Source organism: Trachypithecus francoisi, unplaced genomic scaffold (assembly GCF_009764315.1).
Source record: "Trachypithecus francoisi isolate TF-2019V2 unplaced genomic scaffold, Tfra_2.0 Lachesis_group15, whole genome shotgun sequence".
Lineage (NCBI taxonomy): Eukaryota > Metazoa > Chordata > Mammalia > Primates > Cercopithecidae > Trachypithecus > Trachypithecus francoisi.
The window spans coordinates 81,599,237-81,614,073 of record NW_022681460.1 but is presented as its reverse complement, the minus strand read 5'-3'; the positions used below and the strand labels follow the sequence as shown (position 1 = coordinate 81,614,073).

Here is a 14,837-nt window from a genome sequence, read left to right as displayed (position 1 = left end):
GTTCTAGAATGAACTTGGAGGAAAACATTATCCTGCTCCCACTCTCCTGTGGTATAAGTTGTTACTGATTTGTTCTGGGATGATTAACTCATCTCGTCCCCTCCTCCTCCAGCAAAGAGCCAGCAACAAATGCTGCCATCACCCACTAACATTTCAATGAACCAGATGAAATGCTGGAAGGTACCTGGCACAATTAGCAACAGAGCAGGTGTGTTCCACTTGGAAGAACATGTAAGATGCAGCAGCTGCCAAGCTATTAAGAGGTATAATTTTACTTCTTACTCTATAGTTTGAAAAGAAATAATTTTAAAAAGGAAAATGATTGAGGTTTATTTCCTTTTTTCATTAAAAACAGAGTACAATTCTTAAAACTTACACATGAAGAAGGGTACAATGAAACAAACACAAAACAGGGATGTGGGCTAGGTAAGGTGGCTCATGCCTATAATCCCAGCAGTTTGGGAGGCTGAGGCAGGTGGATCACTTGAGGTCAGGAGTTTGAGGCCAGCCTGGCCAACATAGTGAAACCCTGTCTCTACTAAAAATACAAAAAATTAGCCGGGCATGGTGGTGCACACCTGTAATCTCAGCTACTTGGGAGGCTGAGGCATGAGAATTGCTTGAACTTGGGAGGTGGAGGTTGCGGCGAGCTGAGATCTCGTCACTGCACTCCAGTTTGGCAACACAGCGAGACTCTATCTCAAACAAACAAACAAACAAAGAAAACAAAAACAAACCAAAAAATCAGGGATGTAAAAAACCAGTGTGATACAAAGCCTGGCTAACTGTGCAGGTACCAACTGTGTGTGTGTGTTGCTAACTAGATGGTGGAGGAAAATGGGCACTGGCCTGAGAATGTGGAGGCCATGCTCCTAATTAGCAGCATCATTTTAAACAAGCTTAGAGTTTCCTGGATCTCAATTTCCTGTAGAATGAAGGAGTTGATTAGAATCACCAAGGATGATCTCTGAGGTCCTTTCCATGTCACTAGTTTTGTAGTTCTATGAACTTAGATGCCCCACAATTTTAGTCACTTTATCAGAGACTACTTTTTATGTTCTTTCTTAAAAAAACAAAACAAAACATCTTATATGTGATAATAAAAATAAGACTTGTACATGAAATTAAATATCTGACAGACTCTGTGGGAGGTTTATAAGGTAAGGTCTTGATAAAATCAAACCATATATATTTTAATAAAGGAGCTAAATTTAAGAAATGCAACTAGCCAGGTGCTAAGAAGCTCAGTTACACATTTCTCAAAAGTTGGCTTTTAGTTCCATGACTCAGAGTGCACCCAAATCATTTTAATTACTCAAGGCAACATTATATTTCTTAGGGGTTTCTTTTTACATAAACATAGATCATTTGTTATACTTTCTCTCACTGGGAAGTAAAATACTGTCTTACACACATAGCACATTCCTAAGAGGAAAAAATATATGCAGGATTCTATTCTAACACGTGGATTCAGATAGAGAAGATCAAATTCTTCAACAAAAGAAATCCATGCATCTTAAGCTTTAAAACCTAATTTGAGTTTCATACCCTCCATGAGAACATTCCTACTCCCTGGCCCAAATGGAGTTTTACCCTCTCTAACTCCTTTACATGACTGTAAATTCCTTAAATGTATTAGAATTAAGGTTTGGCCATCAGTGGGATTAGTCTGAAGTAGACCTCAAGGGTTATGATGGTATCTGAAGAACTGGTCTGCTGCAATATGAGTATGAAGGCATGTTTGAAGCATGGAGATCAGTCTGTGAGGGGCAAAAGTCATAGGAAATTTAAAAAATCAACTACTGTCTAAACTAAGACTATGATGCAGTGAGTCCACCTAAGTAGAGGAGTGGCACAGGCAGTGACAACTGGGAAATTTTGGAAGCGAGTAGGAGGTCCCTATCCCTAAGAACATAGGCACATCAGGAAGATGAAGGGGCAATACCAACTTCACAGGTAAGACACTGACAGAGTTCTTTATATTTCCTCTGGCAGAGTCAACGTTAACTCAAGGATAATAGACAGAAACATACCAAGAGGAGCGGGGGTCAGGTCATCTCAGTTTCAAAGGTTAGCATGTTGCAGAATCAGGGACGTGAGAAAATCACAGAAAGTAAAGGCTGTATCTTTCATAGCATCACACAGTTTTTAATATAGACTAAACGTATCGTTAGCTGCCACAGCAACCCTTTATACCAATCTTATAAATGCTTCCACTGCATTAAAGGTTTTTATGTTGTAAATTTAGACCTCAGGTTTGTGTTACGTTTGTGTTAACCTCATGTTTATGTTATGGGCCTCATGTTCACGTGTTAAAATCCTAACTCTCAATGAGATGGTTATTAGAAGGTATTTGGGGGGTAATTAGGTCATGAGGGCAGAGCCCTCATAAATGGTATTGGTGGTTTTATAATGAGACACACAAAAACATTTGCTTCCTCTCTCTGCTCTCTGCCCAGTGAGGATAAGTGAGGTTGCAAACCAGGGAGGAGACTTTGACCAGACCCTGGATCTGTCAGCACATTGATCATGAACTTCCCAGCTTCCAGAACTGTGAGAAAAAAAATGTTATTTAAACCACCCAGTCTACATTTGTTATAGCAGACGCAACTAAGACAAGCATTTTCCTAAATTCCTAAATCTGGTGCTGAATTACAAACAATGGGTAATATTACACATGCAACATTTGCCCATTATCAAATTTCTGCCAATCCTTTTGACTGTATCCCTTACAGTCCTTACATTGTTGTAGGCAACCATCACCATGCTTATTTGAAACTGATGTTTTACCAAGAAATCATTTTTCTTTCAGTTCCTTACAGCACAGGCTATTCATTCTCACATGCCCATTTTCACATAGTTCATAGTTCTCTCATGAACCATGAGAGCCGGGAGTTAACAATGACCTCCTCTTAGCTCCCTACTGCTGATTTTAGGGTACTGTAATGCCAAAGCACTTTTCCTTGGGTGCTCTGACACCTGGTTACTACATCCTCTGCTTATCTTTGCATCTGTGATCTGCAGACCTTGTGGTCACTCTAACACAATGGCTGCCAATGTTGGCTGCACATTAAAATTACCTGGAAAGCTTTTGAAATCTGCCCTTGCCAAGGTCCTATTTCACCAATCAAATGTATTTGAAGGGGTAGAGATTGTAATCCATATCTAGTTTTTTAACTGGTTTGGTGATTTCAATGTGAAGCCAAAGTTGAGACCTTTGTTCTAACCTAAGAATTAAGGATATCAGCTCTTTGTTTATCGGTTTCCTCTTCATCCTAACTCTTGCTATCATCCTGGAATCTTAATGCTCAAGAGTACAACCTGTCCAACACTCTGGGTCCTAGTTCCTTGACCAGTTCAACTCTAACAACATGTTCCTCAATGTCACTTTAGCTTTTAGACATACTCTATGAATTTATCATAACCTGAGCTGCAAGACATCTGAGACACTAAATAAGCAAGAGTTTATGGCCTTGAACACTATAGTTCCAGCTTGCTGACTCCTTTTCCATATGACACTATGCCTCTACCTGGGCCCCGGTAGCTTGCTGCAACCTTGTAGAGGAGAACCTGCTTTCTAACCATGCCAGTCTTCTGATTCTATGTCCTTTCCAACTGGATAATCCTCTATGGTGCGTCACTCTGGTAACTTCAACCTCTTGTGTTCCTTTCACATTCACAACTCCAGTTATATATTAAACCAAATCTGCCTCCTCTACTGCTATGCCTTAGGTGCTGAGAAGAGACTACTAAAAAAAAAAAAATCCAACTGTACAGATTTATGCCACTTCCATTTTTATGGTACCCAAACAGCAGCTCCCAGAACTACTAAGGAATCTTTTCATATATCCTAAATGAGCCCCTATTTTCCTTACTCCAATGGTTATTATACTTCTTGTGTTCCTATCTCACTCCTTTTGCCCCTCGCATTAGAAGTAAACCTTGCTTTTTGTTTTGGAGAACATAAAAATATCTTTAATTTCTAGACTTCAACCCTTTATTAACTTATCTACATCCCTATCCACATTTACCTGTGTTAGAGGGTCACTGCTCTAAGCTCCATACTGTTGACATTTTTGGCCAGAGAATTCTTTGTTGGGGGAGCTGTTCTCTGCATTCTAGGATACTGAGAAACATCCATGACCTCTACCCACCAGATGCCAATATTATCCCCCACCTTGTAGTTGAGAAAACAAAAAGTATCTCCAAACATTGCCAAATGACTCCTGGAAGGCACAATCACTCTCAGTTGAGAACCCTCTGCTTGGAGCAAGACTAATCTGTCAATCTGTCTTTCCAGTAAAGTATTTCCTGCTTTCTCCAAGATCCACTGTGTCCTTGGTGTCCTTTCTTTATCTATCTTCAACCTGAACCTGTCTATTGGCTTTGTCTCCTTAATATATAATTTTATGTCTGTCCATTATTTAAAAAATAATCCATGGACACCAGGCCTCCCTTTAGCCACTGCGGAATCTTTTTTTATTCTTCAAAGTGAAGCTCTGAGAAGGGCTTCCATGAGCGTTCACATGCTGGGGCCTCATTCCACCTTTACTCTGCTCTTCAATCCTTGCCACTCTACTGATACTGGTGCAAAGCTACCAGGATCCTCTGGATGACCAAATGCTTCGACAACCTAACTGCTTGGCTGTTTCCAGCTAGACTCTTCTTGAACCTCTCTACCTCTTCTGGCTTCCAGGGCACTTTTTAAAATGTTTATTATTTTTTCTTTTTTTCCTTTATTCTTTCTCAATTGTCTCTTCTTTTAACTGTCCCTTAATACTAGTGTTTAACTGGGTTCTGTCCTTGGCCTTCCCCTCTTATAACTCTATGACATACTTTCTGGGCTCTGCCTTCATTACAAGCTTCCATTTACTGATATAATAGAACTAACACACTAATTCTCATTTGATTTTGAAGCTCTACATTCTCTCAAATTCCAATCCTGCATTACTGGCTCCCAGTGAATACTTCTCTCTGAGAGCACTACAGATACTACTAACAAATGGAGATATCTAAAACCGAGCTTGTCATCTCTTACTCTGCAAGGAATGATGATTTCTTGCCCCTGTCTTCTCAAATCTTTCTTATTTATTTCATTAAATAACTGTTTATTCAGTTGTATTAAGTCAAGACGCTTAGCAAAATCCTAGATTCCAACCTCACTAATAAAATCCAATCAATCATAAAATCCTGTCAATTACAGCTTATGTCCCCTGCCCTCCATCCCCACTAGTTCAGGTTTTCATATTTTATTTCCATGGATTCCGAATTTCCTTGTGCTAGATCCTTAGCTACCTCAAATTCAGCAACTACTCTGCTGCACTAGAATGACCTTTCTAACACGCAAATCTGTTCATGTCATTCCCTGAATTACCTCCTTCAGGGGATCCCCTTTGTCTGGAGTATAAAATCTAAGTGTTTTAGCAGAGTATGCTACGCTCTTCTGTGGCCTGGTTCCTGCATTTCTCCCGTCCTTCTCTCTATTAGAATTTATGCCCAGACATAATCATAGATCCCATAACTTAGTTATGTTATTCCCTCTGCTGGAAAGTTTTTTCTAACTTCACTGACTTAACACATATTTTTGCATCCTAGATGCCTCAGGTCAAGTATCTCCTCCTTAGGAACTCTACATGGACTCCCCCAGGGTATATTTAAGAGGGTTTCTTCATATGTGTTCCCAATATACTGTGTATATATCTTCATTACAGTTTCTACCAGTCTACTGGACTTGCTTGCTTGCAGGTGTGTGCGCCAGCCTGTAAGCAACTTAAGGGCAAGTGCCTTGCCTACTCCTGAAACTCCTGTTTCAGTGGGGATTAATAGAGTGCATGGACGAAGGCATTCAATAAATACATGCTGAATGACTGAACAATACATGTCAGGTTCAACTGTCAAAAAATTTTATTTTGACACTGTAATGATATGTACATGAAATGTATTTGTAAAAAAGACCTATGTTGGTTCATGGAATCAAGAAGCAGTGAGGTTACTCAGTCTAAGGGAAGAGCTAATGTGGTATAATAAAAGTTTAGTAAGCAGTACACACGACAGTACAGCGCTTATTAAACATTCCTGCCAAAGCACTGCTAACCTCAGAAGAATACTGATTAACATCCCCAAAGGGCCTGATGACACAGACGGAAACACACGACAGTTCTCTGGCTGCTGTGGCTGATAATACATCCACATTCATTTTAACATAAAAACATTTAAAAGGAATGCTCCAGAAAGATAGAACATCTTAGTTTTGTGAACTCCAGTGATCTCCAGCATAAATGTTTACCTCCCAGGTGGGGCTGATGACACTGTCCGTACCACAGTTAAAGAAATAAGTGCAGAGTAGAGATAGCACCTAAAGCCACAAGTTCCACTTTGGGTCCTTGTCCTATCACTTAGGCTGTGACCCGGAGTCTACTTTAACCTCTCTGAGCCTCCTCAGTTTCCTTATCTGGAAAATGGCTATAATATTTGCCTTATGTATTTCATAATGATGTAGGTACCAAGACATAAAAAATAATGTGAGAAAGGTACCAAGACATAAAAAATAATGTGAACAATGAAGGATAACAAGCATAAAAAATAAAGTCATATTTTATCCAGAGACAGTGAAAATCAAAATACACATGCAAACACATATTCTTAAAAACATTTACCTTTTGACGAGCTGGAGACTTTTCTATTTTAGTTGTTTCCTCAGGGCTTAAAGGAGGGGATCGCTCTTTTATCTCAGGAGGCAGTTCTTGATACAGTGCTGAAATTGGAAAAAAAGAATTCATGCAATCAAATTGAGGAGCACTGCTTCATGGGGGAAAAACAATTGATGGTAGGGGCAAATACGAAATTAAAGAAATATTCTGTTCCTTGGTGTACCAATAAGATACCTAAAACTTACTTGTTATGGCAATTTGCAGTTTTACTCACTAGTTATCAAAAGAACTATGATTGGAAAATTTTAATCATCTGGATTTCAGAAATGTAGAAGGTGTCATTTTCACTTATTATGTGGTCAGACAGATGCTTATTTTATCTCAATACACATTTACCAGGAACCTGCTAAATGCCAGGATATCTGCTAGGAACTGCTGGAGAATATATGGAGATCATCAAAAGATGGTCTCCGCTAGCAAGAAGCTTACAATCTGGTCAGAGAAAGACATCTTTACCAGTAACTATAAAATAAATGTGACATTATTTGAAAGTGAAATAATTACAAAGACAAACTCTGATGTGGGGATGGAAAACGCTTCATGGAAGAAGCGGTAGGTGTATCAGACTCTGAAGACTAGGTAGGATTTTACCAGTCAGAGGTATGCGGAAAAAATAATTTGGGGGCAGGGCACAGTGGCTCATGCCAGCACTTTGGGAGGCCAAGGCGGGCGGATCACTTGAGGCCAATAGTTTGAGGCCAGGCTGGCCAACATGGCGAAACCCCGTCCCCACCCAAAAATATAAAAATTAGCAGGGCATGGTGGCGGGCACCTGTAGTCCCAGCTTTGGGAGGCTGAGGCATGGGAACTACTTGAACCTGGGAGGTGGAGATTGCAGTGAGTCAAGATAGCACCACTGCACTCCAGGCTGGGAGACAGGGAGAGACTGTCTCAAAAAAAAAAGGAAAAGATAATTTGGGAAGATGATATGAAATCAATAAGCATGGAGTTAGGACTCTATATGATATTGAATCTATATACAGTGTTGAATTTAAGATTCTTATAATCCAATATTCTATATAATCTATTGAATCTATATAGGGTATTGAATCTAAAGAGCTATGTGCAAATTTTGAAGGGTTAAAACAAAAATATATTTTGGTTAAGAACATCTCTGAATTGAAAGAAATTACTGAAATATACTTGATCAAAATCGTACAACTAAGATTATGAGATATACTAATTGTCTTCGTATGTGGAGTGGTTTTATTATTGGGTTTCTTTATCTCATATTTTAAGGGTGTTAGATGTGATGGGGAGAAGCTGATCATGTTGTTCTTTCCAGCGCCTTAAGATACAAAGAGAATAAGTTCTTTATAACAGTGGAAGTATGAACTTCTTTTATTGTGGTGTTCTCTTAGAGGACAGGCTCTCAATTGAACAGTGGGTGGAGATTCTGCTCATACACTCCCTTAGATCATTTACTTTGCATAGTTGGCTTCAGATAAAGATCAAGGACAATTCTTCCTACTATTTTTAGACTAGAATATGCTACTGACAGTCATTTTTTTCTCTAATGTTAAAACTGGGCAATTGAGTTTTTTGTTAAATTCAGGTAAAAAAAGGATAAAAGGGAAAGGGAAATAATCCCTAATGAAGTGTGAGAATTCAATCATTACAGTCTCAGATTTTCTAAGTTTTTTTTTTTTTTTTTCCCTGTTTGTTCTGGTCTATACGAGGCTTTTTAAAGAAGCAGTGACTGATGCCAAAAGAAAAAATAAATTATTCTGGGATACAATAAAGAATTATGGCAGGTGAAGGATGGTCATTATTGAGACAAATAATTAATTTCTATATGTAGCCATCAACTCATCACTGCAATATGCCTCAGAGGTCTGGCTTTGATCATTATGGAAGAAGATCAAATTTTATTAGCTTTTAAAAAAAACTTATTTTTTGTGGAGATGAGTCTTGTTATATTGCCCAGGCTAGTCTCAAACACTTGGCCTCAAGTGATCCTCCCTTTTCAGCCTCCTGAAGTGTTGGGATTACAGGCATGAGCCATTGCATCTGGCCTTATCTGCTTTTCAATTCACTGTAGCTCAACATCTATATCTTCTCAAGATCTGCAAGCCTAAGAGGTTATTTTTGTAAACTAGATTCTCAAGTTAAAGCACTTAATCCCACCTTGCCTGGAGATACACAAGTGAGAAAATTTAAAAAATATTTCCACTTGTATACAAAAAGAATAATGGATTCTAATATTTTGTTAAAATGAGGCATACTCCAGAGTATGTGCTGGCAGCTGTTGATTTAAAAAGCTTGATTTAAACAGAAGCTACCCCTGTTTAACCTCAGCTGTTGACCCTGTGGGAGAGCCAATGATGGGAAGAAGGAACTTGGCTATTTTAGATGATCTGGAAGTTAAAAGTGCTGAACTTATGGAACTTATATGCTGTCTTATGCCTACATGGGAATTAACCTGTCCTAAAATTTCTTCCTTTCATATTGTCTTATGTTTTTTCCATTACACAACCTCTTCTAAACACAAAAATATACCTCTAACAGAGTTTAAGAGTTGTATGTCAAAATTAGCTGGGCATGGGAGCATGCGCCTGTAGTTCCAGCTACTCATGAGGCTGAGATGGGAGGACTGATTGAGCCCGGGAGGTCAAGGCTGCAGTGAGCCATGACTGCATCACTGCACTCTAGCCTGGGTGACAAAATGAGGCTCTGTCTCAAAAAAAGAAAAAAAAAAAACAGAGTTATATGTCATTTACTACTTACAAGAAGGTAACTGAAATAGTTACACAGAAGAAATTAAGAATTTTGTTATGTGAATGAGAAGTGGTACAATTTTTGAGACACATAGCACTTTTTAGGGGAGGAGTCTGCTGACTGTGGCAGATAAGCTGAAGAAGGGAGCTACAGTGAGACTTAGGGCACTTGAGAGACTGGGGAAGGGAGCAATGGGAAGGACGTGGCTGCAGACAAGGTCGTGGGAAGGTGCCAAAGATAGACAATTTTATCTAGGCTTAGCCCAGCATCTGGTAATCACGAAGGAAATTCTTCTTCCATTCCTTCATCTCTTTGGCTGTCAAAATTGAAAACTTAAGTTATAATCAATAATATTTTTGTTTAGTCATAGTTTTAGGTTAAACAGTTTCATGGACTAGCCTGAAAACCAACTATTATTTATAATAATTATTTCTTTACAGAAACAAAAGACTTAAATATTCAAAACACAGATTGTTCTCAATTTCAAGGCTGCCTATACTACATTTTTTTTTTTTTTTTGAGACAGAGTTTTGCTGTCTTGTTAGGTTGGAGTGCAATGGCACAATCTTGGCTCACTGCAACCTCTGCCTCCCAGGTTCAAGCGATTCTCCTGCCTCAGCCTCCCAAGTAGCTGGGATTACAGGTGCCTGCCACCACGCCTGGCTAAATTTTGGTATTGTTAGTAGAGACGAGGTTTTGCCGTGTTGGCCAGGCTGGTCTTGAACTCCTGACCTCAAGTGATCTGCCTGCCTCAGCCTCCCAAAGTGCTGGGATTACAGGCATGAGCCACAGTGCCTGGCCTGCCTATACTACATTTTGAATCAGAACCAGAATTTTTGTGCTTACAGAAGTAAAGCTTACAGACGATATCACTTAATTCCTTCATTTTACAGAAGGTAACTGGGGCATATGAGTGTAAGACGTTGAGCTGAGGTTAAAAATCAGTTTTCCTGACCCCTGAGTGTTGTGCTTTTCCTTGATAGTATGCTATCAAGTTAATTGTGGATAGGATGTATTCTTCTGAAGAAGCACTACTGTACTTCTTCTCTTTAATGATAGTTTTAAAGTTATTATTATTTTCTGTTTTCAGGCTCTCTGCGTTAGTTCTGTTTTCACCTCTCAAGGCCTACTGGTGAATCTACAGCTTTCAGAAACCCGTATTTAGATTTTCTTTTCTAGTTCTTTTTTTTTCATTTTTAAGCTGTTATTTATTGAACAAAAAACATTATTAAAACACAAAGTAGAAATTAAAATACAAGATAGGTTCATACAGTCTTGTCACATCACATGGTAAGTTCTAGGCTTTGTCAACATGTGCATATAGCTTTTAAATAATTGTCATTTATCAACTTTGTGCTTACATATTTTCAGCTCTGGCTCATTTTGTTTTTTCCCATAAATGAGGGCTAAATTTACTTGAGAATGAAACAACTTATTGTAGTTTTGTTTTCACAGGTAACCAGCTAGGACTGAGGTACACAAAGTAAAAGAACTGCAGTTGGGGAACTAGAGGCTCTTAAGATGCCAGTCAGCTGAGAAGTCACTGTGGCAAGAGAAGAACTGACAGAACTGTGCACGAGGCAGGTGGCAGGGTCAAACGAGTTGAATAAGAAAGCTGGTAGCTAGAGGGGCAGGGTCCCCTGGGATAAGAAGTCCATGAAGCAAACATTCCAATCTCAGAATGTAGCAGCTTTCTAACATACTAGTGCCTCCTCTTTTTATTTTTTTACATCATGAGAATGAAAAGCAATATCCATTGGTAAACATATGCAAAGGTTACAAAGACAGTAAATTAAAGACTAGAAAATGATAAAATCTTGGACTATCAGTTATACCATACTAGTAAACCAGGAAGGGAGCATAAAACTTACTTTCACTAGCCACATGATTAGCTGGAAAATAACCTTCCTGTCCCTTTCCTATGCTGCCATACCACCAGTCTTCATTATCTTTGAAAAACACTCGGATAATGTCTCCGCGATGGATGGTTAGTTCATCTGATCGATTCGCTGTGTAGTCATAAAGAGCCACTACCTAAGAGAGAGATAAGACCACCACAGCTTTATCACAACTGTACCACAGAGAAAACCCCCAACATTCACTTCCTCTTGCAGAAGAGCAGCTGAAACCAAAGCAGTACTTTGGTAAGTGTGAGGCTGTCTCAAAGTTTGCTAATGGGATGAGGGGTGGTGGGAACACAGCAGGAGAAGCAAGATAAAAGACTGTGGGATTGAGAAATGGTTATGAGCATTCAATACACTAAGATTAGCTTCAAAATAGCAGATGTTAATTTTTTTAAGTAAACTACTTGTGAAGCAAATAAAAAAAAGTTCGCATACCATTTACTTTTTTAGAATTGTTTTATACCACCTTTAAGTCTCATTCTCTGTGCTAAGCAGATGCATCTGAAAAAAAATTCTTCAGAAGGTCTACAGTTTTACAAAAAGGAAAAACTCAGTGGAACAATCTGATTGCATCGCTTGGTTTACTGTTAATATCTCTTTTTGAGATAAATTTCTGTACATACACATAAATTTTTTATGTTTTACATCAACAACTTAAACCTTCTATCTTTAAAAAGTATCCTTATAAGTTATTTGATACGAATTTAAGAGGAAAAGCCTTTTTATGAGAATCCTCTTCTTTGTGTTATGGTAATCATATTTGATTTCCTTTTCTTTTGAAAACCCAAGTCAAAATGATATGGCAGTGGCTGCACAGGAATTTAAAGATCCTTGGCTGGGCATGATGGCTTATGCCTGTAATCTCAGCACTTTGGGAGGCCGAGGCAGGAGGACTGCTCGAAGCCAAGAGTTCGAGATCAACCTGAGCAATAAAGCCAGACCTTCATCTCTATACAAAAAAAAAAAAAAATTAGTTGGGTGTGGTAGTGTGTGCCTGCAGTCCTAGCCACTCAGGAGGCTGAGGTGGGAGAATCACTTGAGCCCCAGGGTTTGGAGGCTGCAGTGAGCTATGACTGCACCACTACACTTCAGCCTGGGTGCCTGGGTGACACAGAAAGACCTTGTCTCTAAAAAAAAAAAAAAAAAAAGAAAAAAGAAAAGAAAAAAAAAACTCTTATAGTAGTTAAAAGGAGGAAGACCTCAATTCATTTTAGATTTAGATCTGATACACTGTATAAAGCAGGACATAATAACATCTATACTAAATAATACATTTAGGCTGTTTTCCCCTCTACTTAAACAGTATCTGAAAATGTTTGGCTTATACAACTACATATGTAATGGAAAATTACATATATATGTAATTTATATATATATTTATATATATATTTACATATATATATACACACACATCAACCAGGCAATTCTAACAAATGAGTTTGGACTTAACTGCTGTCACCATATAAGAGCAGTAATGATAATATATATATATCATGTCCCAGTGTGCACAGCATGTGTGAGTCCAGGGAAGAGACACCTAAGAATCCAGTGTGATGGGAACCCGGCATTAGATGTGAGAGCTGAGACAGAAGGGTAGGAGAAGCTGAGGCTAATGGAGTAAGTAGGGCTCAGATCATGCATGTTGAAAAAGTTCAGACTCAATAATATGGTCAATGGAAAGGCACAGAAGGGTTTTAACCAGAGGATTCCATTACAGTTCACATAGCTGTTTCTGGTACCTTTTAATCCATTTAACAATATTTATTAACACATCAACCAGGCAATTCTAACAAATGAGTTTGGACTTAACTGCTGTCACCATATAAGAGCAGTAATGATAATTTAATTCAAATGGCTCAAATGCAATGCCTATTGTACAGCTTAGCATAGTATCTAATTTACAACATGTGATGCAGGGTATTATTTAAGGTTTACAAGTTATACTTTAGTATATCGATTAACTCGCTTACATAAAAGTGGAACTTTTAACTTTTCTCTTTGTTCTCCAAATTTCTCTTTCACTCTCTCACCTGGTACTATCATAGAAGAGGAAAGCTAATTAAAATGTACCGAGTGCTTACCATGTTCTAGATACCATACTAGTTGTTTAGGTGTTATTCTGCTTAATCCTTACGACAACTTGGTGAGGCCATGTATCCTTATTTACATTTTACAAAAGAGGAATTTGATGTCCAGAGAAATTTTGGAACTTCCCTAAAGTCAAGTAAACTAGTAAGTGATAGAATCAAGACTTAAACCCAGTCTCAATCTCTCTCCTTCCTTTCCTTCTTTCTTTCTTTTCCCCTAGTTCCAAGAAACTCTGTGATGGTTCATTCCTGTTCCTTATCCTGGTTGTGGTACACTGAAACACCACAACTTTAATGAGTCTCATGCAAATATGAGGTTAACGTATGCTTATTTGTCTGGAGCCCTAGGTGGCTGTTGGGAAGGAGAACAGGCGAGATTCAGCTTAGGCAACAGAATCACTTAGGAAATCCTGCATCAGGCTGTGTCACTGTGTGAACCTTGGAAAATCTGAAGCTTATCAAATGAAGTCTGAAAAATTTTCCTGAATTTTACATACAGGGGTGTCTTGATAAAAGAATCCCTTCAGAGGCACAGGGGTCCAAAAAGCCTATGAGAGTCGACATTACATCTTTTCTATTATAGTACCTACTGATTATTCTCTTCTTACAGAACCAAATACACACATTAATTTTGCATGGCCCACTAGTACCTGTAAACATGTTCTGCACTCTGTGACTGTTATGGACTGAATTGTGTCACTCAAAATTCACAGGCTGAAGCCCTAGCTCCCAGTGTGAATGTATTTGGAGACATGGCCTTTATAGAGGTAATTCAGATTAAATGAAATCATAGGGGTGGGGCCTGGATTAACAGAACTGGCATTTTTATGAAAGGAAGATACAGTGAGAAAGTGGCCATCTGCAAGACAACAGGAGAGGCAGTAGGAGAAACCGACTGTGCTAGCACCTTGATCTTGGTCTTCTAGCCTCCAGAACTGTGAGAAAATTAATTTCTTCTTCTTTTTTTAAAAAATTATTTCAATAGCTTTAGGGGTGCAAGTGTTTTCTGGTTACATGGATGAATTGTAGAGTGGTGAAGTCTGGGCTTTCAGTGTACCTGTCATGTAAATAGTATACACTGTACCCCACAGGTAATCTTTTTTTTTTTTTGAGACAGAGTCTTGCTCTCTTGCCCAGGCTGGAGTGCAGTGGCACCATCTCAGCTCACTGCAACCTCCGTCTCCAGGGTTCAAGCTATTCTCCTGCCTTGGCCTCCTGAGTAGCTGGGATTACAGGTGCCCGCCACCATGCCCGGCTAATTTCTGTATTTGTAGTAGAGATGGGGTTTCATCACGTTGGCCAGACTGGTCTCAAACTCCTGACATCAGGTGATCTGCCTGCCTTGGCCTCCCGAAGTGCTGGGATTACAGACGTGAACCACTGTGCCCGCCCCCAACAGGTAATTTTTCATTCTTCAT

The 14,837-nt window shown here is 38.9% G+C and overlaps 1 protein-coding gene across 10 annotated transcripts in view; it reads right to left on the bottom strand.

The window, feature by feature from the left end:
- AHI1 (Abelson helper integration site 1) overlaps window positions 1-14,837 on the bottom strand; it is a 229,087-nt gene that overhangs the window by 31,445 nt on the left and 182,805 nt on the right. For 8 of the 10 annotated variants that reach the window (XR_004442955.1, XR_004442957.1, XM_033235379.1 and 5 more), the window contains 2 exons: window positions 11,300-11,462; window positions 6,657-6,754 (listed from right to left, as the gene is read on the bottom strand). Coding sequence is in view for 6 of the 10 variants with exons in the window: in XM_033235379.1 (XP_033091270.1) it covers window positions 6,657-6,754; window positions 11,300-11,462 (261 nt within the window). In the remaining 4 variants the exon portion in view is untranslated. Of the gene's footprint in view, window positions 1-6,656; window positions 6,755-11,299; window positions 11,463-14,837 lie in introns of those variants that run through there. The other 2 variants (XR_004442956.1, XM_033235384.1) reach the window with 1 other exon arrangement.